The sequence below is a fragment of the Podarcis tiliguerta genome, assembly GCF_965153285.1.
Source record: "Podarcis tiliguerta genome assembly, chromosome: 5".
NCBI classification, from domain to species: Eukaryota; Metazoa; Chordata; class Lepidosauria; order Squamata; family Lacertidae; genus Podarcis; species Podarcis tiliguerta.
The window spans coordinates 63054495-63081152 of record NC_139538.1 but is presented as its reverse complement, the minus strand read 5'-3'; the positions used below and the strand labels follow the sequence as shown (position 1 = coordinate 63081152).

At 42.9% G+C, this 26658-nt stretch overlaps 1 protein-coding gene across 2 annotated transcripts; it reads right to left on the bottom strand.

Moving 5' to 3' along the window:
- Positions 1–1901: 1901 nt before the first annotated feature.
- On the bottom strand, positions 1902–22872 carry LOC310679025 (putative lysosomal acid lipase/cholesteryl ester hydrolase). Of its 2 annotated transcripts, XM_083443736.1 has the most exons (10): positions 22353–22872; positions 16438–16543; positions 13846–13963; positions 11122–11320; positions 9465–9574; positions 8257–8393; positions 7236–7382; positions 5664–5735; positions 5468–5539; positions 1902–4690 (listed from the first exon to the last, which is right to left on the bottom strand). In XM_083443736.1, exons 2-10 carry the CDS (start codon positions 16534–16536, stop codon positions 4457–4459), a joined length of 1188 nt encoding a protein of 395 aa, XP_083299862.1. In that variant the 5' UTR covers positions 16537–16543; positions 22353–22872; the 3' UTR covers positions 1902–4456. The 2 variants fall into 2 exon arrangements, with proteins under 2 accessions (XP_083299862.1, XP_083299861.1); XM_083443735.1 differs by lacking the exon at positions 22353–22872 and having other exon boundaries at positions 16438–16578.
- Positions 22873–26658: the final 3786 nt, after the last annotated feature.

Genomic DNA, 26658 nt, shown 5'->3' with positions numbered 1-26658 from the left:
TCATGTGCAGCCCATTGTGTAAATAATGTATATAAAGCAGATACTTTGAGGGGACTTTCATTCATTCCTCCTCACCACTATAAGCTGAATAAAGAGCATGAAATCACTTTGCGACTCTTGAGTATATTTCAGGCACCCATTGCCCCCCGCCTCGCCTAGCTACCAGTGGCATAGGAAGGTGGGTGCGGGGGTGAAAGGACAGACAAGGCTCCAGCAACCACCCCCACCGCCAAGTCCGCCGGTCCTGCAATCCCTTGCACGCTGACTTGGAAGTACAGTGGTACCTCGGGTTACATACGCTTCAGGTTACAGACTCCGCTAACCCAGAAATAGTACCTCGGGTTAAGAACTTTGCTTCAGGATGAGAACAGAAATCGTGCTCTGGGGGCGCGGCAGCAGCAGGAGGCCCCATTAGCTAAAGTGGTGCTTCAGGTTAAGAACAGTTTCAGGTTAAGAACGGACCTCCGGAACGAATTAAGTACGTAACCAGAGGTGCCACTATAAGTCCCTTGGTTTCGGTGACCCTTATTCCCCGCTAAATTTGCATTGGATTGTGTATTACAATGTGCTGCTTTCAGGAATGAGATCCTGTCAGCATAGAACACCTGCGGCGGAAAATCAGCGCTACTTCCCCATTTGCTACGAGGCCAAGCTCAAGGTATCACTATTAGTACTGTATACAGTATAAAGCCCGTTACAGCTAGGGAGCAGTTTACTTCCGGGATTGCCTTTCCCCATACTGTATATGTCCACTCCAGCAGTTTGATCTATTGAACCAGCCCTGTTGCATTCTACAGGTACCCCATAATACCAGTTCTGCACGTATGGAACCATAGAATTGTACAGTGGAATCCACACAGGAACCCACGATGCATTGGTCTTCTCCCTAAACATACAGATTTATTCCTCCCCCCCCGCCCCCAACAAGCAATGTTGCGAAACTGGCTAGATATTTGTATTCTTGCTTTCAAACATTAGGGAAAGGTTGAGGCAGCTTCTCTCTTTTTTGATACATGTTACAAAAGCAGCGTCTCCCAGCTAAAAATGTTATGGACCAGTTACAAAGTATCACTGGTAAGTGACAATGCACCATCTTGTGGCAGAAAACAGCATCAACTTGCTTTAAATTGTAGCTTGCTCCAGAAATGCTTCCAAATTAAAGCAGAAAGGACAGCATTAAGAATTCCCATCTAGGATTTTCTGCACTTCAGACTTTGCATATTCAATCACAATGAAAGCTACTTCTGGGGTACTTCCTCCCTTTTTTCAAATTCACCTGCCTGCCACCCTATGTCTGCTGGTACCACTCCTCCTATTGGATCACTGCTGGGGTGGCTAAGGGAAGGCCTGTGAGCATAACAGGTTTGTGGCCTCAGATAGGAACACCTGTTAACGCCATATAGCATTATTTTAAGTGTTGTGTGTACACTTGTGTGTCTATTGTGGCAGAGCAGTGCCTCTGCAATGCGAAGCAGCAATACCACTGAATGGTCACTGATAAACTAGAATTATGAGGTAAATATTATGCATTGGTTTGTGGGGATGGGAGAGAGTAGGGGTCTACTGTTTCAGACAGACAACAGGAAGCAGACTCTGGAGGCACAGTACTACCTATAAGGGTATTCTGTTATCCAAAATCCTTGTTCTGAATTTTCAGGCATTTCTGCCATGATTGAGCATTCTTACGGACTTTTCAGTCAACTATTTTAAATTAAGCTCATAGAAATTCCACCAGGGATCTCTGCTTTCTGTAACACAAGTAATTTCCTTCCACTATCCAATCTTGTTTGGATAAGACAGGGGTCCTTCATATGTACAATTTTTGTGATTAAAAGCCTTCATTAGAAAGATCTTTTCAGAGTATAATACTTGCATCTGTGGGAACAACACATGGAGACCACTTTTAGTTTCAGTTATATTTTTATTCAATGCTGTCATTTCCTCCCAAAAAAGCTTAGACAAACATGAGACACAGTGCATGGGTTTCCCAGAGTGATTTCTTCAACAAAGTTTAATATTTGCAATTATGCTTCCTTGTTTTTGTTATTAAAATATTAATTTGCACCCAAAGCAGAAAATGGCATATAATAGTAAGATTAAAAAGCGGGCATAACTACAAGTATCAGTTTTCATATTTAGGGGAAGTGGTTAGAATGTCTTAATATTGCACATAAAATGTAGAACTGATATTTGCTAATTTTACAAAACAACCCAAAGTAAAAAGTATTTTTATTTTTAAAAAAAACTTTATTAAAGCATTATGAATAATGTTAACTTGTCAGATCCCCATTTCCATCTGTTAATTACAGTTCAGTGCAAAAGTTAGAAAAATTAAGAGAATCAGAGCATAAAGAATCAGAGCACAGACACAATATAATTGAGCATCTTTGGTAGTCAGTCTATGCACTGCCGTTCATTTCATCTCTGCAGAAAAAAAACACGTCTCCAAGTTGCAAACTGAACTTTGCTTTATAAAATCCAAACCATTCCTTTTAATCATTCTTTATGGATCTGTGAAGTTGCAAAAAGAGTCATTTTCCATATAAGCTAGTTCTGAATTTAGTTAATAAAAATATTTCATGCCATCTCAATTCTGAATTCATCTCACAGTTTGAACATATATTTTCACAACACTTCTTTGATATAGAAAAAAGCTCCATAGGGTCTGAAATATCAAGGAGGTAGGTAGTATTGGACATTTCACTGAGGCTTGGCCTGTGAAACATCAGCCATAGGAAGCTACCTTGCTCTGAGGATGCATTCAGACATGGGTTTATTGCATTAGTTTTACTGGTTATAATGCTAAGTGCTTCTGTCCCGATCACTAACATTCCTTTTATACTGTAGCACCTGTTGCATTTTAGAACTTGGGCTTTTTGATCAATATGCTGCCATGTTGTGCTAATTTAAATGGTGGTTAAAGAACTATATGCTGGGATAGCGCCCCAAATTTTGTCAATACAAAACTCCAGCGATTTTCCAAATTAAGACAATTGCAAATTATTATTATTATTTCCTGGAGAGAATTAGCATTGGGCACGAGTGCTAAACATCCACTAGATTTCCACAGGTGGCTGTTTCATTGCGTGAAAGATCACATAAAACACAAAAATGCACAGGTAGGCAAATGCTAGGAAGACATAACTAAGTGACATCTGGATGCAGCCTTAGTCTGAACATTTAGCCCATCTAACTCCATATAACCTACACCAGTTGGCAGCAGCTCTCCAGGGTTTCAGAAAGGGGTCTTTCCAAGGTCTACCCAGAACTGACGGGTTAAACATGGGGTGTAAAGGATGTGCTCCACCACTGAGCAATGTTCCACTGGGGACAGCATTATAATACATGCTCAGAGCTTGTATTCCAATAAAAAAGGACTTGTTGGAGAAAGTTTCTTTTTCTTTCAAAACCCTAATAAAATGCATTTAGGCTCAACCTGGCAGCCTTTAAATAAGTGCTACGTACCTTGCTGCTTTCAAAACACATGGTTGCTGCCTTGGAACAGCACCCACATATTTTAAACATGAACACTGGAAGGCTAACACTTTCGTATATTTCCACAGCTACAGAAGCAAGCCCTAGATGCAGCTCCTCTTTGAAAGAGTCACATGCATTGTTCTCCCAATGCGACACAGTGTCACACATTTTAAGGCATGCATTTTAATTCCTGAACACATGCCAGTTTATCTTCAAAGAAGTACCAGCTTTAGAACACAAATTGTGCTTTGATCACAAGGGCACAGCTATAAAGCATTTGTCCCTGAGTAGTTCCAGAGCAATCTAGGGAACGCACTTCAGAATAAGGTGGACTATAAGGTCCAACACTCAAAAAAAGAGCCCTAGAGGAATCCCATGCTGGGAACACTTAACCACTGCAGTGTGTTGTTTTCTTCTTGTAATGTGCAGAGTCAGCCAAGATCAGCAAATGATGGAAGCTTCCCACGGGCATTATCAGACACACTTGGAAATAGGCCTACAACACACACCCATGCTCTCTGATCGAAAATACAGCTCATCTTCCTAACTCTGCTATGCAAAGTGGGATGAGCAAAGATCTCATTTTATAAAGCTTCCTGATGTTAGCAAGGCTTTAGCCAGAACATTTCTCCACCCTGCTCTCCATAACAAGTTTGGGGAGATCAGATTTACTTTCAGATACTTATCACTAGAGAAGATTAGCAACAAGGCTTTTCCTTTCCTCAAGACTACCACAACGAGAAGAACACTTAAGTTGTGTCTCAACATCTTCATTCAAGATGCATGAGAACACTTATGAGCAGTGCAAAAATGTAAATTTCCTGAGGTATTACTAAACTGCATGTAGACAGGTTAATAAGAGAATACGTATTTAAAGAAGGAACGATTTCTTTCCATGATTAAACAAAAAAAAGCAGCGTGATCATGCTAGTTTCTTGAAGAAATGCTTCAGAATCACAGCTCCTAGGATGATGTGGCCTTATTGATATTTCTGCATCAGTTGAATTATATCTTTGTACATGCGCTGTGGGGCATCGAGGCCCCAGATGAAATCCAGATGTTCCCATTCAGGGATATTCTTGTGGTAAACTAAGTTCGGGACCTGAGTCATCAATAGGGCAATGTCCTTTGGGTCAGCAAGCCAGTCATGACCTCCAGTCCAGAGAGCTGTTGGAACAGTCATCTCCTTTACTTTGTAGAAAGGTGGTGTTGACTAAAAGGGATGGGGAAGGAAAACAGTTAGTTAGTTAGTTAGTTAGTTAGTTAGCTTGTTTGTTTGTTTGTTTGTTTTAAAAAACGGCAAGTTTGTAGTTCAGAATACAACAAAGATTTATGGATAAAAAAACAGCATATGTATACACAGTCTACATTAGGAATAGGGAATGTGTGGCCTTCTAGATATTGCTGGACCACATCTCCTATCACAGGGTGTCCAATTTCCAAGAGACTGTGATCTACTCCCACTGTAAATAAACTGGCAGTGATCTACCCATTGGAGAGGATGAGCAAAGTTGTGGAGTTTTTTTGGGAAGGGTAAGTCAAAGTTGTTGAGACTTTTTTAGGGAGAGGGATCAGAGTTGTTGAGCTTTTTTGGGGGGGCTATCGGTGGAGATCACAGGATCGACTAGGATCGACCAGGATAGCCCACGATCCACCGGTAGATAGACCTGTTGGAAAGCCCTGTCCTATCAATATCACTGGTCATACAGTCGTACCTTGGAAGTTGAATGGAATCCATTCCGGAAGTCCATTCGACTTCCAAAACATTGGAAAACCAAACTGCGGCTTATGCAGACAATCAGAAGCCCCGTCGGACGTTCAGGTTCCAAAAGAACGTTCACAAACCGGAACAATCACTTCCGGATTTGCGGCAAACGGGAGCCAAAATGTCCTAGTTCCAGAGTGTTCGGGAACCAAGGTACGACTGTACTGGCTAGGGCTGATGGGAGTTAGGAGTCCATTGCATTACAAATGAGTGAGAAATTCTTACCTGGTTGTAGTGAGCCATGTTTGCTTTCTTGCTACCCCAGTCAAAGGCTTTGAGCTGCCCAGACTTCACAGCCTAAAAAAAGAGGCATGCTGCATTTGTAATGTTTGCATATACCTTCACATATTTATTATTTATTTATTTATTGTTTTTATATGCAGGAAGCTTCTTTAAACAGAGTTAAGAGTATAGGTTCTACCTGAGCCCAGTGCAGCATGTTCTGAACAGATGTCCCAGCTGGACAATGCGTTGAATATACATCTACTCGAGTCTGTAACAAACAGCAACATTATCGAGTGAAACCATCACAAAATGGCACAGCCACTTAATTTCTTTTGTTCCATTTGGTTTATTTGAACAAAAGTACTGCATCAGAGATCATGCAGTTCTGTGTTTATTTGCAGCAAAATAGTAACTACCTACAGCTCTTTACAGAGATCAACTTGGCACTCTAAACAAGCTGCAAATCTCAATATTATGTTACCAGTGACATTACCTTAGGGCAAGGTATTTGAGTTTTTACCTGATTGTCCCACTACATTAGTTTTAACTAAAGTCCCACAACATGACTGCATTTTACATATTACGTAGCAAAATTATTTCAGTGAAATCCTATGAGTGTGTTGCGAGAATTAAGTTTTACTGTGTTCAGCAAGGCTTTGCTTCCCAGGTATGTTAAAGCCCTGATAATTCATCCAATGATCCAGCACAACTTCCCTAGGACCAATGCAGATATGACAATAAACAACTGTGGGTGTGTCATGGGATTGCATACTCTCACCTCTCTAGCACATGAACTAATCCTACCCTTGTTTCACGTTGTATCCAATAGCTACCAATCATGGTTAAGGGGCATTCTAGGATTCTAATTGAGAAAGGCTAAAATAGAATTCAGGAGCATTCTTGACCATGTTCATACTGAATCAAGGTGGCAAGGAAAGAGTGCCTAATGCCACAGCCTGCTTGTGATCTACAATACATTCTTAAATAGTTCCCTGTGCACCAGCCCTGATTAGTATTCAGGGTGTGGCATAACAACTACAAACATTCACTTCACATCATGGTTCACATTGTAATTCTAATGCTGTAGTGTGCCACAGATCAATGCATATTTTTGTGTGCATTTGTACAAGCTGGAACATAACAATTGTGTTATGTTCCAGCTTGTACAAATGCATTAAAAATAGTCAACATAATCGTATGATTACATGAGTGTACTTTGTTCACATTGTTTATCGTTGTAACCCTAGGAAAAGAAGAATTCTGGGGGGAAAGCAATGAAATAACAATAACTACATTCAGAAGATCACCTAATAATCCACACCAACATTTTTTTCCCCTTTCCGTTTTTACAAAGTGGGCGGTCATGACTCAGTTCTATGCCAGAGTCACTGTTTTGTTTTTGTTTTGTTTTGTTTTGTTTTGTTGTTATTATTATTATTATTATTATTATTATTATTATTATTATTATTATTATTTGTATCCTGCCCTCCATCTGCAGATCTCAGAGCAGTTCACAATGTAAAATCACAATATACAATCCCGTAACAGGAAGAGAAACATATGGAATTATGAGTTATACCCAAGCAATCATGTGTTTTCCAATATGCCAAATCAACATGAGCAGACACTTGTAAGATTCAAGCAAATTTTGCCCAAGGTAAAGTAAGATATAGATGGCATAAGCTGTAATCATTTTAGAAAAGTTCACATACATCCAAATTATTTAGATCATTGTCTGTACCTTTTATTAGGTAGTCATAAAACTTACCATATTTAAGTTTTTCTCATTAAACCCACATAGTAGGAAGAAAACATTGCCACAAAGATAATCAAATACGAAATGGTCGCATAAGTGAGTAGCAAGCCAGCTCATAACTTTGTTCTGAGGGAGAAACTGCTTATTCCCAAACATTGCCTGCCAAAACAAAAAACATTAGTATATAGGTCACTAGGTTAAGTCAATCGTCTGTTTTCCTGCGGATACTTCTAATCATATCAAGTAACAACATAGCATGACAAAAACTATTATGAGAATCTTCTATTCAGTCACTTAGGATAGAAAACCCATTCAAATCCCACACGCATAGGCAAAAGGATCCTGCACTATATTCTCAACACAGACATTGTCATTACCGCCCACTGAAGGAAACAGTATAAAGTAGCTACAGCAACACCCTGATGCCAAGTGGCAGCAGCAACTAGCTTGAGCAGCTTAGGTTCTGAAGAGCGTTACAAGCAGTCTCGGGTCAACTGATGTGTTTACTTTTGAAACGAGCCACTCATTCAGGCTTTTGTTAAATGGTATGTTCCTTCTTTTCTTCAAGTATGTACAGAGCCAACAAAAAAGCACACTCCCAAGTACTTAGTTACATCCAGCAACAATTATGGCCTGTGGTTCAAGCAAGAATTTGGTCCAAAATACTTTGGATGTGGCTGGCGCTGTGGTCGAAACCACTTGAGCCTAGGGCTTGCTGATCAGAAGGTCGCAGTTCGAATCCCCGCAACGGTGTGAGCTCCTGTTGCTCAGTCCCAGCTCCTGCCAATCTAGCAGTTCGAAAGCACATCAAAGTGCAAGTAAATAAATAGGTACTGCTCCAGCGGGAAGGTAAATGGTGTTTCCGTGCGCCACTTTGGTTCACCAGAAGTGGCTTAGTCATGCTGGCCACATGACCCAGAAGCTGTACGCCAGCTCCCTTGGCCAGTAAAGCGAGATGAGCGCCGCAAACCCAGAGTCATCCATGACTGGACCTAATGGTCAGGGGTCCCTTTACCTTTACCTTTTTACATACCTTGAACATCAGTTCAGGAAACACTCCAATCTTGGTTAATGGGCTGGTTGAAAACTTTACGGTGGCTACCGGCGCCAGTCCAAAGAACATCTTTACCTTCTTTGCTAGCTGTGGCATGGTTGAAAATGCAATGAACGCTGGGTAGTGGGATGGAAAAGGAGAGAAGAGAAATGAGTATAGCTAGCTGGGCATTCTCAAACAAAACCCAAGATCAAAATTTTAAGCTCAGATCTCTCATAACACAAAAGCAATGAAGTATTTTATGGCCTGTGTGGAACCATTTACAATCAGAACCTTCAAGTCAAAAGGAAGTTGTTTGCATTAAGAAATCTGAACCCTTCTTTTATTTATAAATAAACTCAAAGTGGCTTATGAAATTACTATCATGGCAAACAATTCTAATACAACCAGCATTGGCAAAATTTAAAAGTGGGGGGAAAGATATATGAAATCAGAGTGAAAACCTGGCATAATAGAAAGGCCTTAGCAGCACACATGAAGTTTAAAACAGATGGACTTAAGCACACCCCTCTATGGCTCTATGGATGGAGTTCTTTAACCTGGGCATTGAAACAGAAAATACCCTTTCTTGCTTTTGACCAACTTAAAACGTTTACGGTTGCATATATATCCTCAACAGTGTAGTAACTGTAAATTCACTTGATCAATATACTTAAGAATCAACAAAACATGAAGTGACAGTCAGTGGTGAGGTTAAGATATGACTGTGTTGGTTATTCAACTGCAGGTTCTATTCAACATAGCCCCGAGGCAAATATTCCATTACAGCAAGGACTTTTCCTTATGCAACAGAATGTTGTGTGCCCCCCGAAACCGTCATTGGGTTCACCCAACTCTCCAGATCAAATTTAAAGCAGATGGTACAGGGGAAGGAGTAAATCTCCTTTTACTACTACAATTGCCCTGTGACTTTTCTGACTGATAATGAGTGTTCGGCCCACACACTCCCTTCTTGCCTTCTCTCATGGGCCTTAATGCAATACTTCCTAGGTTTGTTAGACTGCAGCTTCCTGTTACAATTGAGTAATGGTTGTTTTTATTTCCAATGTGTGTCCAGTGACACCATGTGTAGTCGCGGTACTATGAACAAGCTTCCTCCGAAAAATAATTTGGAATAGCAGCTGTACAAAGAAATAGCTGTAGCTATTAGAATTGTCAATGTGCATTTAAGAAACCTGAAAACCTACCCATTGTGGTGCCCTGGGAATGGCCAATATAAAATATTTGCTCCTGTCCGGTTTTGTTCAGGATAAAATCTATTGAAGCGGGAATGTCATATCTAGCCATTTCATCAAAACTGCAAAGGAAAGGAAAAAAACAGCCTATGTTTAACAGACTTGCATATGCAGTGGGACCCACATTTTGTTAATCTCAAACGCACTATTCTCAGCACAACACAGTCGAAAAAAGAGGCTTGGATTTGGCAGATCAAAATTCACCATAGACCCATCAAGTCCCCAATTCTCTGAACATTTGTGAAGCAGAGTCTTTTTTAAAAATCAAGCCATTACTTGTTCTCCTTAGATATCTCCACCGGCGCTGTTCAGAAATGGTCAATGCCACATTATGAGCAATTCATGAAAAAAGGCCACAACCTAGTTCACAGCAACCACGTGGCTACCAAAATGTGACAGTTTTGACAGGCAAGCTGTCTCTAGATGTCAGATAACAGCACCTGGAAAACCAAACAAGGCAACCCAAACTTCCACCATAGTTCTTATAAATCATCAGGGCAGTTTACAAACGCAACACCGACAGACTGGAAGAGGAAGACTAATCCTGCTGGAAAAGGGAGATGAAAAAGCCATGTTTCTCCCAGTGTGATGAATACTGGAAACAATGGGAGAAACAACTTTTTAAAATGTCAATTTGGGAGGAAGAGAATTTATGCAATGGGCAGCGGAGGGCTCTGCTTCCTCTCGTGCCCATGTCTGAGGATCTTCTCCCACATCAAATCTAATTCCACCCAAAGTCTATTAACACCACTAAGGACGCTTTCCACCACTATCAGTATATATTGAATGTCTTACCTGCACTTCACCCTGAGGTATCAGGGTGGGCTGCAGCAATTTTAAAATGCAGTATTAAGAACATTTAAAAGAAATTACAATAAAAGAAAAGAGGGTGGGTCCTAAATTATACACCTCTGGTGTCAAGGGCCAGAGGAAAGAGACACATAACATAACAAAAGATACTTCAGCACATAACAAAAGATACGTCAAGTGCACATCTATGAGGAGGGAACTCCAAAACTTAGGGGCTGCCACACAGAATGCCCTCTCCCAGGTGGTCACTTTATGAAGCTCTGAGGGTGGCAGGACTACCAAGAGGTTCCGTTCTCCCATACAGGGTTTGTAGGCATGGGCACCAGGATAAATTTTCAGTGGGGTTCAAAACACTGAAATGGGAGCAGGCTAGTTTCTCATTTTTTAAAAAAAGAATAATTGCACCTGTACAATTTGCCACATACTACAGATTTTACAAATGCTAGAAAGAGTTAACTCTTTTTTAAAAAATTAAGAAAAGGTAGGAATCAGGAAGTTGTGGTTTATTTGCCCTTGATGCAGATGCTAGTGTCTATAGATATTTTGGTCCTAAGTCATTTAGAACTTTAAACACTAATGTGAGCACCCCAAATTGGGCCCCCAAATGAATTGCCAACCGGTTTCATCCTTTGACACTGGGGTTATCCCAATTGTGCATTTCAACCAAGCGCACAATTCCTCATATGTGCAATATGTGCAAGTTTGATTGTTTATTTAACTACCGATATGAAGAGCATGAGTCTAAAGGGCAAAACCAAGAACCAGCGACATGCAAGTAAGTTTAGATATTTCACTCTACCTGAACATCCAGAATTCTTCTTGGTCTGCTGTATAGTGTGTGTGTTTTCTGGACCAAGTGTTACCTCTGCTGTTTCCCAGCCAAACATCATATCCAGCATCAGCCAGCATAAAGCCCAGGCTGTTGTAGTCCAGATTTGTCACCCAGTTACTGCCATCAGCAAGCAAGCCGTGCTGCAGAAACACTGAAGGCTTGGGACCTGAAAGTGAAATGTTTTAAGCAAAGTTACTGCTTCAGTGTCTGCTTCCAACAAGACTGAGATCCATCGAAATTTGTAATGCCAGTCATGTGATCATTCCATGCCTGCTATAAACATGGGGCAAAGACAATGCACAGCCAGCAATTCCACAAGTGGCGTCTTTTAGTCTGGAATGACTAGGCGGGACAGTCAACCAAGTTTTGCTCACCAAAATTAATGAGCACGACTAAGTCAACAACAGGTCTACTCTGAGTAAAACTTGGTGGCATACCACCCAATCACTTCTGAATGCAATGTGGAAAGAAGAGCAAACACATGTTTTTAATATCCAACCTTTGCTCAATTCAATACAGCTCTTATTTTACCTGGAGGTATGAGAAATCAAAACACCAGACTTAAGTGTCCTTTGGGAAAACGTCCTTTTCATCCATCACTTTGATACCTTGTACTAAAATTCTCTATACCTGCACCTTTATTACAAACAGATCCACAGCCCACTTAACAGTTTTAACACTGCAAGAACCATTACTGAACATGTCAAAGACAGCGTTTTTGACACAAACAGCCACAAGATAAACTGAAACCGAGGGAAACGAGCTAATTTTCCCTAGATACTTGCTGCCTCTTGATTAGAACAGACCAACTGTGTAGGTCAAAGTTTTTGTGGTTGTTGAACATCGCTAGGGTATCCATTAAGCTAAACAAATTATTTGTTCAGCTCCCCCCCCCCCCTCCTCAAACCTTATAACGGAAGAGGGGCGGAAAATGAGACATTGAAGCTACAGCTTGGTACTGGAAGCTCAGACAATCTGCCCTTTCTTCATGATGCCACCTGTGCCTCGACTACCAAAAATAATCACTTGTTAGACTATCCTTTACTCAGGCTTCACAAATGCAACAGCCTCAGATTGTCCTAGCCCCATACCCTGGAGCGAAGTCCTTTTTACTCAAGGAAAAAGCTGCAGACAAGAGAGGCAAAGGGGTTGGGACACTGAGCTAGATGTGCCACCATCTCCACCCTTTTTGAAAGAAGAGGTAGTAGTGAATTTCTGTGAATGGCTGGAGCGAGTGCATCTGTGACAACTGCAAAAAGAATCTTTCGCAACTAAATAGATCCGCCCCCCGCCACCCCCAAAAAGATCACATGCACTTCCCTGTCACTTGTGTCAAGATGGTGCGCAGCTCACAGCTACGTCAGGACTGAAAACAGCTGATGTCAACATGGACTATGAACTAGTTTTTCTAGCTTCCCTTTCTGCCTGCCACCACACTTCCCCACTTCTTTTAATAGCTCAGGAAAGGATTAAAATATCCTTGACTTCATCTATTAGTATGGCCTATTTTTTTTTGAAATCTTAAAAGAAAAAAAGAACAAGAACATGTTGGGAAATTGTGTGCACTTCCTCCCACATTGCTGAACACTGGTGAGACCACAAAATACAAAAACGGAAGAGGACACCTTGGCTGGCAAGCATCACTTTTATAGGAAAACGGAGACCACCGTGTTATTTTGCTACATTGGATAGCAAGAGACAACCAAAAAAGCAAAACGGATAATAATAAAAAGAACAGCAGGCTGCCCAGTCATTATCAACATAAAGTATCCATCCTACATCTCCAACAATGGAAAAGAGAGCCAACAAACTTGCACTGCTTGGGAAGAGACCTGCCAGCACCCTATGGGCAAATCAAGGAATGAGAACTGGGGGCGGGACATGGGCAAGAGCTTGTGCCTGGCCTATGTCCTCACTCACTTAGCAAGGCTTCCTGTGCTCCTTTGAACCAAAACCCTCTCATATCCAACTTCTGAGGGTGGGTGGGTGGAGTAGCTCTAGCTCAGTCCTGCTCAGTCGAGTACAATGTTTCCACATCTAATGCCTTTGGGAACAGAAGCAGGGAATGTTAACTTCCCCACATGAAGAGAGAAAGTGCTGTGCTCTCCCATGCCTTTGCGGCATATGTAATGAAGCCATACAAGCAAAACTGGTCCCAGTGGAGGCAGAATGGTGCCATGAAGTGTGGTAATATTCATCTGAATGTCTTGCAAATTCTCTGTGGCCCAGATTATGCTACTGCCTTTGTGGGAGGGGAGAACCCTGAATATGAAAAAGACTCTGAAAATACACTGTATTTTTTTTTAAAAAAAAAAAAGGTAAAAAGCTAAATAATAACACCTACCAGCCTTCCCTTCTATCCTCATGCCCCATTTCTTAGATGGTAAAAGGGTTGCGGGGGAAGGGGACAGATTCATTTTGCAGGAGTGAGCTCAATAGCAAGGTGTGTATAACTGCTTTTTAACTGTTAGTTTCGCTGAACAAAGAATCTGTTACTGATAGATCTATAAGAACCCTACAATATCAAACAAATTATCTATTTTGGCACTGGTGAAACCTGATGTAAGCCAAATTTCTCCAAAGCAAGAAGCCTTCATTTCTTTCTCTGTATCTACATCTATATCTCTGCATAGTGTGGGACATTTGCATTTACGTGTACACACAATATATTACCTCAAAACACACACTCACCCTTGTTCCACTGATTTATTTTCCCATGAGGGATTCTGTTAATACTCAGGATATACCCATCATCTGTCACCACTTCATATTCCTCACTGGGATATCCTCTGAAGGAAATAATTTCGCTCTGGGAGGTAAAGGAAAGAATGGGCAGCATTCAGTTGGGAACGTTAGCAAATGGCTGTAAAAAGGCCTAGACAATTCTTTTCCACAGAAGACAGTCAATACCTGGAGTGTGCAAAAAGGTGCAAAGTCAGAAAAGGTAGGAGGACTGTCCCACACAATCAGTTTATTTGTCAGTTCCAAAGAAGTCTAATAAGTTATTGCTGTGGACAACTCAGCAGTCTGTTTGGTGACCGCCTTTAATGAAAAACCAAGCAGTATCCCTGAGGCAATTCAGCTTTCTAGAGCTATCCAATTACCGTATTTTTCGCTCCATAGGATGCTCCTGACCAAAAGACGCACCAAGTTTTTAGAGCAGGAAAACAGGGGGGGGGGGGGAATCTGACTCAAATGTTGTACTAAACTATTTGAAACAGCAAAGTGTGTGGTTCCTGTCCACTTTCCTGCTTAAAAGCGAGCCACGGTATATAATGAAAAGAATGGAAAAAGGACAGACATTCCATTATAATGTAGCTGTTTTCATTATCACTGGGAAGTCAGTATTGGCAGCAGTCACAAAAACTAAAATTTGAGCATTTTACTGTTATTAATCAAGAATATTAATAGTCAGGGAGAGAAACCAAGGCTGTGCAAATGAGAAGTGCTTAGAGTATGGAGGAACAGCAAAGAGATCAAATGATTGCGCTCCAGTTCCTAAATCTCGGAAGTTTTCTCAAAACAGGCATGGTTGTTTTGAAAGGAAGATTCAAAATAGAGTGACTGAGCAAAGAACAGAGGAGGAAAAGAGGGCAGATAAATAGCTTCCATTCAATAACAAGAGAACACAATGTTTTTGGTTTAGTATAGGTGGACTGTATTTGTAAGAATTTGTATAATGAATTATAGATTTGGAGGGAATATCAGTGCCTCTTTTCAGCAATAAAGATTAGCTGCTAGGAACATGGTCCACACACAAACACACAGGATGTCTGGTTATAGTTGTGCAGTTTAAACTGTTCCTGAGCCAGATGCCTGCTCAGTTTTAGCTGAGCTCACTATTACTGGTTTGTGGAGATGCTTTGCATGTATTTATGACTATTTCTGCAAAACTGCTACTTGAAGAAATCCCCAAACTTAATATTTTTAAACTTCAATTGGAGCTCAGAATCCAGTTAGGCAATCCTTTGCAGTTGAATTAGGAGGCACTGAGAGAAAGCAATTTGCTGCTCCCCACCCCCACCAAGCATCTCAGGAGCACAGGGCAAAGAGCACCCCCGGAGCACACAGCCTTCCCTCTGCTTGCAAACCTTGTCGGGGCTTCAGGGGAAAGCAGAGGCTGCCAGCAGAGCCCCGTGGCTCCTCCCCCCCACCCCCAAAGAGCAGCCCAGGAGCACACAGCCTTCCCTCTGCTTGCAAACCTTGTCGGGGCTTCAGGGGAAAGCAAAGGCTGTAGGCAGAGCAGTGTGGCTCCCCACCCCCAAAAAGCACCCCAGGAGCGTGGGGCAAAGGCGCACAGCCTTCCTGCTGCTTGTGAACCTTGTCGGGGCTTCAGGGGAAAGCAGAGGCTGCCGGCAGAGCTGCGTGGCTCCTCCCACCCCCACCCCCACCCCCAAAGAGCAGCCCAGGAGCGCACAGCCTTCCCGCTGCTTGCAAACGTTGCCGGGGCTTCAGGGGAAAGCGGAGGCTGCCGGTAGAGCACCGTGGCTCCTCCCCCCACCCCCAAAGAGCACCCCAGGAGTGCAGGGCAACAGCAATTTGGCTCCAGGGACCACACATTCGCACCATAAGACGCACAGACTTTCCCCCTTACTTTTTAGGAGGGAAAAAGTGCGTCCTCTGAAGCGAAAAATACGGTAGGTACTTGAGCAACAGACTCATTGAGCCAGCCTCCAGTTTTCCCAAGAATAATTATCAAGGGAAAGTTTGACACCTAACAAATAGTTTAGCACAAGGTTTTTCAGTGTCATGCCCTCATATGCATGCTCAGAGACCTTCCTTTAAATTTGCAGGATTCCACTCTCTCTCCGCACCAGAGAGAGAGAGGGAGAGAGAGAGAGAGAGAGAGAGAGAGAAGGGGGGGGGAGGCTTGAAAGAAGCTTGCTGTTGTAGCAAATAGAAGGCATGTTTCAACAATAAGTCCAACCATCCCTGTGTTAGTGGGTCACGAGAGTGTTGAGCAAGACTTGCCGGACAGAAACATTTTGCAATGTGGGCATATAGTTCTGCTATCTGCCAAGTCTGTCGCTGCCATTTTATATCTTTTATGGGATTGTTGTTGGTTTGTTTTGCTTTAATGGCTGTAAGCCACCCTGAGCAATGTAACTGTATCAGAAGGGAAGGTTATGTTCCTAAAAAATAATAATGGTAAGTGAATATTTTCATGCTTCATGTAATCCCAACTTTCAGTGAAAATGCAACTTCAGGAATATCAAGCGGAGCAATTGCCACTGATGCCTTTAACTATAATAGATACAACACAGAAGGATAAAAAGGGCTTACAATATTCATAGTAGCTTCAGGGTCGACATTTCGTCTTCTCACAAAGTTTTCTGAAGTTGCAAGTTGGATCAAACTCGCTGTGACTATGAGGCGCCACATCCTTGATCTGCATGAAAACAAATTCATCTTTCAGTACACATATGTAAGACTACTTTTCCACAAACCTAAATTAATACTTTTACAGTGAAATCCACAAAGAGAACAGTCAAGGATGTGCACACATGTTTCACAGAAAGAAACGGTACATAAAGCAGCTTTTGAAGAGTAAGACTAACAGTTTTTAAGAATACCTCTGTAATAGAGATAATTGGTTTTGGCCTTGCTCAAGATCCAGCATAATTCCATGCACATATACCCATAAGGCAGTTCCATGTGATTTATTTTACAAGAAGCAGGTCCAGGTTTGCAGCCTTGGCTTAACAAAACTTTACACGTGATGTGCTGTCTCAGTGTAATGGTTAAGGGTACAAGTCATGAATTAACAAATATCTTGTCCAAATCTCATCTTATTGGGTGGTTTCACACGGATTGTTATTCTTTTAAGATAATACTGGTCAACTGTATTTGGGTTTTGAAAAAGGACACTTTGAATATTCCTGTTTGGTTGGCATGCCAAATGGATCATTTGAATTGCGACAGCTATTGAAAAGGCTGAATCAACTTGACATGTGCAACCAGAAAAAGGAGCAGTCACCATTCAATCATTTGGTGTGGCGGATCTGCTTTTGAAATTTTCCAGTGACCTGTGGAGGCCACCAGTTCTACACATGATAGTAATCTTGTGTCAGCTTAACACACTTTGTCTTAAATCAGAAGACCATCCCTTGCTCCCTTTCATATCAGCCATGCCCACACATAATGCTGTGCCAGAAACCCTGATGTAATAAACCAGTGTGTGTGCACCCACATGCACGACCATCTCTCTGTTGTTTTGCTGGGCCCTCTAAACAAGCAACAAAGCATGCCAAGAGCCAGCATTTAACAAGAGATTTCCATTATGTGCAAGCCTGGAAATTATAGATAAAGACTTCAAAACAAGCCAGAATATGAAGCCATTATCACCTATAGCCAAACCTCTTCTGGCATTTATCAGAATACAGCCGTACCTCGGGTTACATACACTTCAGGTTACATACGCTTCAGGGTACAGACTCCATTAACCCAGAAATATTGCTTCAGGTTAAGAACTTTGCTTCAGGATGAGAACAGAAATTGTGCTCCGGCGGCGCGGCAGCAGCAGGAGGCCCCATTAGCTAAAGTGGTGCTTCAGGTTAAGAACAGTTTCAGGTTAAGTACGGACCTCCAGAACGAATTAAGTACTTAACCCGAGGTACCACTGTATGTATGACATTTCTACAAGGGCATTATATAAACTCATTATTTAAAAAGTTATTTCCTTGATAATTTAAATCATCAACAAGAGAGGGATGAATTTCAAAAGCTGCAAATACTGAATTTAAAAATAATAGTAATCTTGTTGCAGTTCTCATTCTCTGTCCAAGGGGAGAGTCTTATCTTTCAGATAAATGAAGGGAGACATGCACCACCCCAATATGACATGCAAAACATGATTGAGTTTGGCCTTTGATCTGTGACTATGGCTGTCCTTGTTCTGCAGTTTCGCCACATGCTTTTTAACAGCACATGACTGAGAGAAGATAAAGTTCATTGCAATCACGCTTTCCTGAAACTGCTCCATGATCAGCTAAACAAAGCCTGTTTTAGCTAAAAAGCCAAGGGGAAAGATAACATAAAAGTCAAGGCACCAAGAGAGTCATTGGTATATTAACATTAATCACATTAAACTACAAAGTTTTCTTTCCTTTCCTTTATTTTTGCTAACCTTGCCTTCAGCAACACCACAGAGAGTGAGAACTTTCCCCCTCACTTTACATCCATGCCAAGAAATCTTCACCTTCTGATCAAAGATGCAATTGCAAGGCCAGTAAATCAGGTACCCTTCTTTATCACAGATTTTTTATAAAAAGTTTTAGTCAGCTTTTGAGCCGAATTGTCTCTTGTGAAAGGCTTTCAGCTTTCAAGGCACTGAAGAAGCAAATGAGGAGTTACCAGCCTCAAGCTTATAAATGTTACCGATGCCTGGATTACACTGGTCAAGCTATCCCCATCCTACAGCCAGTCCAGGGAGTTATACTGGTTGTCAGCCTCCTATTCTTCAGTCTCAGTCTTACAGAACTCAGCAAAGAGGAGTATTGGGAGGGGGTAGGGTAGTCTCTGCCTGTCACTGGCCACCTGCTGTTCACCTCCCTGCCTTCCACCCTACTGGTTCCAAGGGGCATTAGCCACCACTGGTAATTGATTCATTTTATTTATTGCATAAAATGTATACACCGCTTGGTTGTGTAAAAAAAAAAAAAAAAAAATCCTCAAAGCCGTTTACAAAAAGATAAACCAACACTGGTTTAAATGTATCACTGAAAAAGGAAAACTTCCCCTATTTCTGTCTCTTCCTTCCCATTTTCTTTTCCCATCAGTGGGTGGATCCTGATTTAACCAAATGGCACAAAAGACATGGCAATATTCCAGGTCTGTAGAAGTACAAAAAATATTTTGGGAGGTGGGGAGAGACTACAGGGGAAAATGGAACAATTTGTTGAGTGCGCAGGGCGGGGGGAAGGGAGGCTGGAATGGCTATCTGGAACACCGAACAGGAGCACTCCTTGCAACAACATGTTGTTGCTCATCTCTCTTTCAGAGAACAGAAACATGGAAGCAGCAGGTATTAAGAAACACACAACTGTTCTAAAAGAAGAAGTTAAAGAAGAAGTGTTACTTGCTAGTGGTGCTAACGTTGCCACGAAAGATTTATTTCTCCTTTCACAGACAGCATCTGACAAGCAGAAGTCTCCTAAGAAGTAGGAAAATACGTATTTTCCCACAACCCTAACTACCTTAGCAATGCTCACTGAGGAAACCACTTTGAAAGAGAAATCCCAAAAGAACCTGGAGAGGCTTAAAAACCAGTAGCAAAAACATGACAAATCGACACAGGAAACAATCACAAGGTTGGGGAGTACACATGCCTGTACATGCTAAAGTTATCAGCTAACCAGAGAATAACCAGTCTGGCCTGCCCTGGCGCCTTTTAACTGTGAAAGTTTAACAACTGCTGTGATCTGTAGAAACCAGCAGGCGAAGTATTTCTGGGCATGAAGGTGAGCATCAGCACTGGCTAATGTCTGCAGATGAAGCTGCTCTTATACACGAAGGACCTGGTTAACAAGTTGTCAATTCCAGCATAGCACTTTCTCTCTCTCTCTAATTGCCCTGGAATAACCGTCATATTCACAGTCACTAAAATGGGTTAGGATCTCCACTACATTCTGCACAGCTGCAGGGATTACACTGGGAAGTCAGAGGAGCAGTGTTTGAAACTCCCATTGCTCTAGGCGAATTTTGCAACAGGGAATTTCATTAATGTGAGCAGTTTGTGAGCTCTGGGCGCAGTACTGCCACTGCTGGAAGGAAAAAAGGACCTTTTTCTGCCTCCCCACTTCCATTCACTCTCTTTAGCTGGGAGAAGGGGCCTTCTTAAGAATATAAGGGGGGTGGGCAGGGGAAGAACTAGACCATGTGAAAAATGAACATAAGATTTTACCTGCAGTTCATTCATTTTCAGGTTTGTATTCTTGTTGTAAAAAAGTGTGCCTAGACACTCCATTGTGGCGTCCATAACCTAAGTTTAAGGTGCCATTTAGCTCCTAGCTTTCCTATTTCAGTTTCTAACACTGCAGAGAAGAGAGGTACTGTGTGTTGCTCTACCCAATTCTCTACAGCACTCAGAGTTGGGACCATGAAGAATTCTCTGATTACAAAATTAGAGCTTCTTTCCTTTCTCCCAAGTTGTATATCCCATATATAATTGAAACCTGTCAAGCTACCTTTTACGAAATCAGATCATTGGTCAATCCAGCTTATTACTGCACACACCAGGGGTAGCCAATTTGGTGACCTCCAGATGTTGTTGGACAACAACTCCCATCATTCCTGACCATCGGTCATGTTGGCTGGGGCAAATGGGAACTGTAGTCCTACATTATCTGGAGGACACTACATTGGCTAACCCTAGTCTATACTGACTAGTGGCTCTCCAGCATTTCAGGCAGGGCTTTCCCCACACTGGTCCTACCTGCTGATGCCCAGGACTGAGTATAGGATTTTTGCATGCAAAGCTTGTACTCTACCACTGAGCTATGGTCTTCAGCTGATGGACCAGGGATGTTAGGAGTGCTTAACACCATTTTCTTACGTGTTTGTTTAGACCTTTAAAAAAAGGAATTACCAGTAGTACAACAACAGTTTTCAGAGTTGTTCAGCAGAGGCAATTTCATCAGGCACAGGTGTCTCTTATCACTGCAAACCAGAGAAAACCCCCACTTCTGCACAACTCTCAAAACTTGAAAAAGATCTGCTGCATCTGATGAAGTGGCTTCTAGTTCACAGAACCAGGGTGGTCAACATGGTGCCCTCCAGAAGTTGTTGGAACTACAACTCCCATCATGCTGGGCCACTGGTCATGCTGGCTGGGTCTGATGGGAGTAGTACTCCTTATGATATCTGGAGAGCATCATATCTGCTACCCTTGCCACAGAAGCTTCTGCCACAAAAATCTATGGAAGCTTTCTGAACTGCCACAAGACTCTTAATTTCTACCGCTGTCCCTTTTTAGCTGGCCATCTAGACAGAAAGAAGAGAAAACTGGGCATAAATTTAAACGGATTTCAGGTTGCAGATTAGAATGAACAAGTGCCCTGTGCTGTATATCAGTACCCCTATTTCACACCCAAACTATGCAGCTAGAAGATTGGGGGAAAGCTAATCTTTCTAAAGCACCATCTCACCACTTAAAACTGCAAGAGCTAAAGGGTCCTAACCTAAAGTGCAACCCATTCTTTGTTCCAAGGAACTCGAGTAACAGATTGAAAGGTTTCATAGGAGGGAGAAGCCAAATGGGAGCAGCAAAATTAAGTTCCTACCACCCCAAGTAAAACAACCACTATGTTACATCCATCTCCATGCCAGTAATTCATTTGTGATTCATTTCAGTTCGTTATGCAGCATATAAGGAACAAAAAGACACACACTTGAGGGCAAGGCATGGTGGGGGGAGAAGAGGAAGACCTGTAGTGTTAAAGAAGCTAGTTCACTCCACCAGCATGGGAGAATTGTAGAGTTGGAAGGGACCCTGAGGATCATCTAGTCCAACCCCCTGCAATGCAGAAGCACCAATGGGGGGCGGGGGTGCTGTGAAGCCTGCCATTGCCACTTTCCCTCTTTCTAGGTGTTGCCTTATTTGCTGTTGCCAATTCCCTTCTGGCCCATATCGCCATTCCCCACCCCGTACCCTCCAGCATTTCTCCGATGAAAAGAGAGACGTCCCCTCCAACGTTTTCATCAGGATGTCCTCCTATTGCATCCCCTCCGACCTTTCTCCGATGAAAACAGGGGCTTCCTAAGGAAAAGCCGGACATTCTGGGGTCCAATCAGAAACGGGGACGGCTTCTGTCAACCCGGGACTGTTCCTGGGCAAGAGGGACACTTGGAGGGCCTGCCAAGCCCCCGTCCCGAAAGCTTTAGCTGGCAACTATCCCCCCAACCCGAGCACGGGCGCCCTTCAGAACCGCACAGGAGGCTCCTCTCGCCTCCACGACGAGCCGGGGCGTCCCTGCGCGAGTCGCCAGGCTCCAGGCCACTTTCCGTTCCCATCCAGGTCTTGGCGCACCACCTTTGCTTATAGCCCCAGGGAAGGGATTCCTCAGTTCCTGCGGACTTCAATGGCCGCGGAGCACCATGCACAAGAGGCGCCCTGTCGACTCCCCCACCCGGCCTCCCTTCAGGCGATGCCCCAGCCTCTCTCCTCGCCCCTCGCGCGCTTGGGAAGCGAAGCCACTCACCGGAAAGCCGAGGGACGAAGGAGTTGCAACCCAGGCTTCTTCCCCTCAGCGGCAAAAGGGGGCGCGCGGCACAGCCAACCCCAAGCCTCGCTTGTCCCTCTCAGGCCACGCGCGCCGTCCAATCAGAGCGCGCGGAGAGGGAGAGAATGCCCACCCGCGTCTCTTCCTCCTCCCACCCAGCCGAGGCCTGGGCGCCGGTGGTCGGGGGCTGGCAGAGGCAGCGGGCGAGGCTGAGGGAGCGCGGGCTGGAGTCGGTAATGGCGCCGCCGAGCGTCAAGGGCAACCCGCCTCTACGCCTTTATGGTCTTCCTCTTCCTCTGGCGTCCGCGCGGAGGAGCTGGTACTCCTCCCGTGGTGGTGACTCATGCACATTTACGAGGAGGCGAGTCCCTTTGAACTCCCCGGGAGACCATCCAGGCTAATATTGCCAGCTCTGGCCGGCAGCGGCTCATCCGGGCATCAGAGCAGGGGAGCTTCCCAGCCAGCCCTGCCTAGAGATGCCAAGGACCGAAGCCGAGACCTTCTGCAGGTAGAGCAGAGATGTTCTGCCACTGAGCTACTTCTCAAGTGTCCAGGAGTGGCTGTAGTATGCGGGATAACCAGTGCTTTTTTTCTTAAAAAAGGAAATGTTTAGGGGTACAGTGGTACCTCTGGTTACATACTTAATTCATTCCGGAGGTCCGTACTTAACCTGAAACTGTTCTTAACCTGAAGCACCACTTTAGCTAATGGGACCTCCTGCTGCAGCCGCCCAATTTCTGTTCTCATCCTGAAGCAAAGTTCTTAACCGGAGGTACTATTTCTGGGTTAGCGGAGCCTGTAACCTGAAGCGTATGTAACCTGAGGTACCACGGTACTCTCATTTTGACTCAAGAAAATCACCACTTTATAGTTCAAATCGGGGGAAATAAATACAGTAAACGAACAAAAGTACAAAGAACATGCATTCCCTCATATTACACAGCTGACAGCTCACAGTATTGGCATGAGGTTGTGTGCACTAACATCTTCGCGATTCCTCTGCTTGCTGTTGGTGTCGGTCGCCAGATGTCGTCCTTTCAAAAACCATGAATTTACACACACTGAAGGCTTAAACAAGCTCAACGGAGGGCCTACCAATTTTATAAATATTAAGTTGGCTACAGTGTTTAAATGCATTGAAGCTCTTGTTGGAGTCAGTATTAAATTCATCAGTCAGATTCACAAAATGTTGAGGGGTATGCATACCCCGGGGGGGGGGAGCACTAGGGATAACCCGGACTGAAATTCTCAGGTGCCAGAAAAGGCTATTTATGTATGCAACAACTGCGGCCCTTGTTTTGTTAGCCCCAAAATGGAAAGTGAGCAAGGTCCCAACTAAAGACGGTTGGCAACTTATGTTGACAGAATATGCACAACTTGCAGATTTAACATATAGAATAAGAGAGCAAGAAGAACATGCATTTAAAGAAGATTGGAAAACATTTATTGGATATATGGAAAATAACTGTATACAGCTGGAAATTCTGGCAGCATTAAGACAAATTTAACAGAGTAAATAATTTTTGATGGATGTAAAAGTGGGAAATTGCTTTGAATGGTTATAGTAAAATATGCAGGGATGTATGATATGTAAAATGAACAATGGAAAGAGAAGAAGGGAAGTCATTGGATACAGTGGTACCTCGGGTTACATATGCTTCAGGTTACATACGCTTCAGGTTACAGACTCCGCTAACTCAGAAATAGTGCTTCAGGTTAAGAACTTTGCTTCAGGATGAGAACAGAAATCGTGCTCCGGCGGCGCGGCAGCAGCAGGAGGCCCCATTAGCTAAAGTGGTGCTTCAGGTTAAGAACAGTTTCAGGTTAAGTACGGACCTCCGGAATGAATTAAGTACTTAACCCGAGGTACCGCTGTATTTTAAAGTTTGTAAAATGCTTATTTGAAATTGTAAAACAGAAAATTTAATAAAAATGATTATATAAAAAAAGAAGTGGCTGTAGTATGTGATCCATTCAATACCACGAGACTAGGAATTGTAGCTCTGAGAGATCGGCACCCTTAACAGGCTACAGTTCCCAGGATTCTTTGGGGGACAATGAGACTGTTAATTGTTACACGTGTGCTCTCAGTGTGTGTTGGAGATGTGACCCATGTTGGGATTGGGCTTTTACAGCACATAGAATCATGATCCAAAAAACAACAGTTTAGCTGCATGGAATGAGACATGACTTAGCCTGTCTAATATCACTCCTCACTGGAATGAAATCTGGAACAACAAACATGCCCAGATGTCTCAGTGAAATTTTGAGCAAGTCTGGGGGAAAAACCCACTGGTTTTCAATAGCTTCTCAGCATTTGGGCAAAGAACAACTGTAAAAAAAACCCACTGGTTTTCATCTACATAGTAGCAATACTAAGCTTGCTCTGTAAATTGCCATTTTAGGATTAATCATGTGCCTTATTAGTGCTATTAAATATAAATAAAATATGAATATGTGGAAGTAGGTGCCAGGTTGCAGGTTGGGAGTCAGAGGTGGGTCTTGGGTCTGGACCATTTGAAACCCACTACTCTAAAGCATAGAAGTGAAATTCTTAAGAAGGTTTATTGTTTTGTCTCCCAATGGCTCTGAATATCGTAGAACTTTAACAACGAACATATTCTAGCCAAGATGATGTAGTAACACTGGACCAACAGCTGGTTTCTATTTCTGTTGAAAACACAAACATAACTACCAAAGAAAGGTAACTATGTTAGTTTGTGGATATCACAGCACCACCCTGTGGTGCATAGGCAAATATGGCATGATGCCTTGTTTGAGCAAAGCCTCAAGTCCTTTTTTCTTTCGTTGTAAATAAAATGACTGTATGGACTCTATACAACATCTTATATAATCCAAAGGACTGTATTCCTTTTACACAGCATCTTTGTGATCCAAAAGGATCACTTTCTTGCTAAAACATTCTGTTTGGTGGATTTTGGTTGTACTTGTTTTGTACTCTGAATTTTCATGAACTTGAGCCCCAAGAGCTGTGCAGGAGTCCTGGAGCCTTGGACTCTCCTCACTGCTTTGGCTGTGGCCAAACAGAGGAGCAAACCCTAGGCTAGCTGGACCCTTCCTCCTGGCTTTCTTTGTCTCCCCTCCTGCATTCCCTGCCTTGCTGCTAAGGATGGGCAAAGGGGAGCAGCTTTGGGGCATCCTCCATGTTGCAAGGAATGAATGGTTCCAGAAAACGGGGGTGGGTGGGTGGGTGGAGAGAGGCAGATTCAACATATTTCCTTTTTGCAGAAAGGCAGCAAAACAGACGACTTCTTTTTTTCTTTTTAGTGCATGAGGCATACTATGTAGGTGGTGAGCTGTGTCTGGTTTTCTTTGTCCTTTACAAAATTATGCAGGCCTGTTTTAACACACACATGCAATCTGATATGGTAAAATGGATGGGTGGATCCCATGTATTAAAAACAAAAAGAGGACAACCCCTGAATAAAATAAACATGTACAGAGAACCAAAATTACGTAACAGTGCAATGTTGGGTAATCCTTACTTTCACATCTGAGCACACCCGAGGGTGGGGGTGATGTAGGCCTTGGCTAATCTGCTTCCTCCTTTTTTGCCTGGACTGGCAGATAAGTTCTACTGACACCGCTTTTCTTCCAAATTCAGACCCCAGCAGGCAAACTAAAAGTGCACCACTAGGCTGGTGGCATCAGGCTAGCCGCCTCCCTCCACTCAGCATCTACTAAGACTGCCCGACAGGCACTCCTCACTCCCTGCCATTATTTGCATGGATATGGCTACCCTGAGCAAGCAAACTAGCACACAGCTAGTCTCAGTGGCATTTCAAATTGATGTCCACTTCAAACTGCATGTGTGCAAGCAAGCACCACTTTTGAAACACATGCTTCCCCTGGCCAGGTGCATCTGTGTGGAAGACATACACATGCAAAACAACAACAACAATAACAACCACCACCACCCAAAAGGCATATATACATATAGCGAGAAGGGAAAACCATTCATGCAGTACCATCCTATCTATGTATTAACTGAGAAAGAAGCCCCGTGTGACTTACTAATAGGGGTAGAAAAGAAATTGGATACAGTTTGGATTTAAAGGCAAAGTTACCAATAATTTGCACTTTCCAAAACATCATGTGAATTGAAACAGCCATTCTTCACAATTCATACTTCCCTGAATTTTCCAGGGCGGTTCTCCATCCATCTCTTAAGTTTCACTTTCCACTTAAATATCCTGTTTTGTACTACAGGAGGCAACTATTTAAAAACAGTTGAACTGAACAGAAGCATACCCCTTCTGTACTC

Coding starts and splice junctions, on each gene's coding strand:
- LOC310679025 (XM_083443735.1), bottom strand. CDS start 16,563: ATGAATTTGTTTTCATGCAGATCAAGGATGTGGCGCCTCATAGTCACA. Junction 11,321..13,845: donor AATAAATCAGTGGAACAAGG/GTGAGTGTGTGT, acceptor TTTCACTTTCAG/GTCCCAAGCCTTCAGTGTTT. Junction 4,691..5,467: donor ACATGGCTCACTACAACCAG/GTAAGAATTTCT, acceptor CATCCCTTTTAG/TCAACACCACCTTTCTACAA.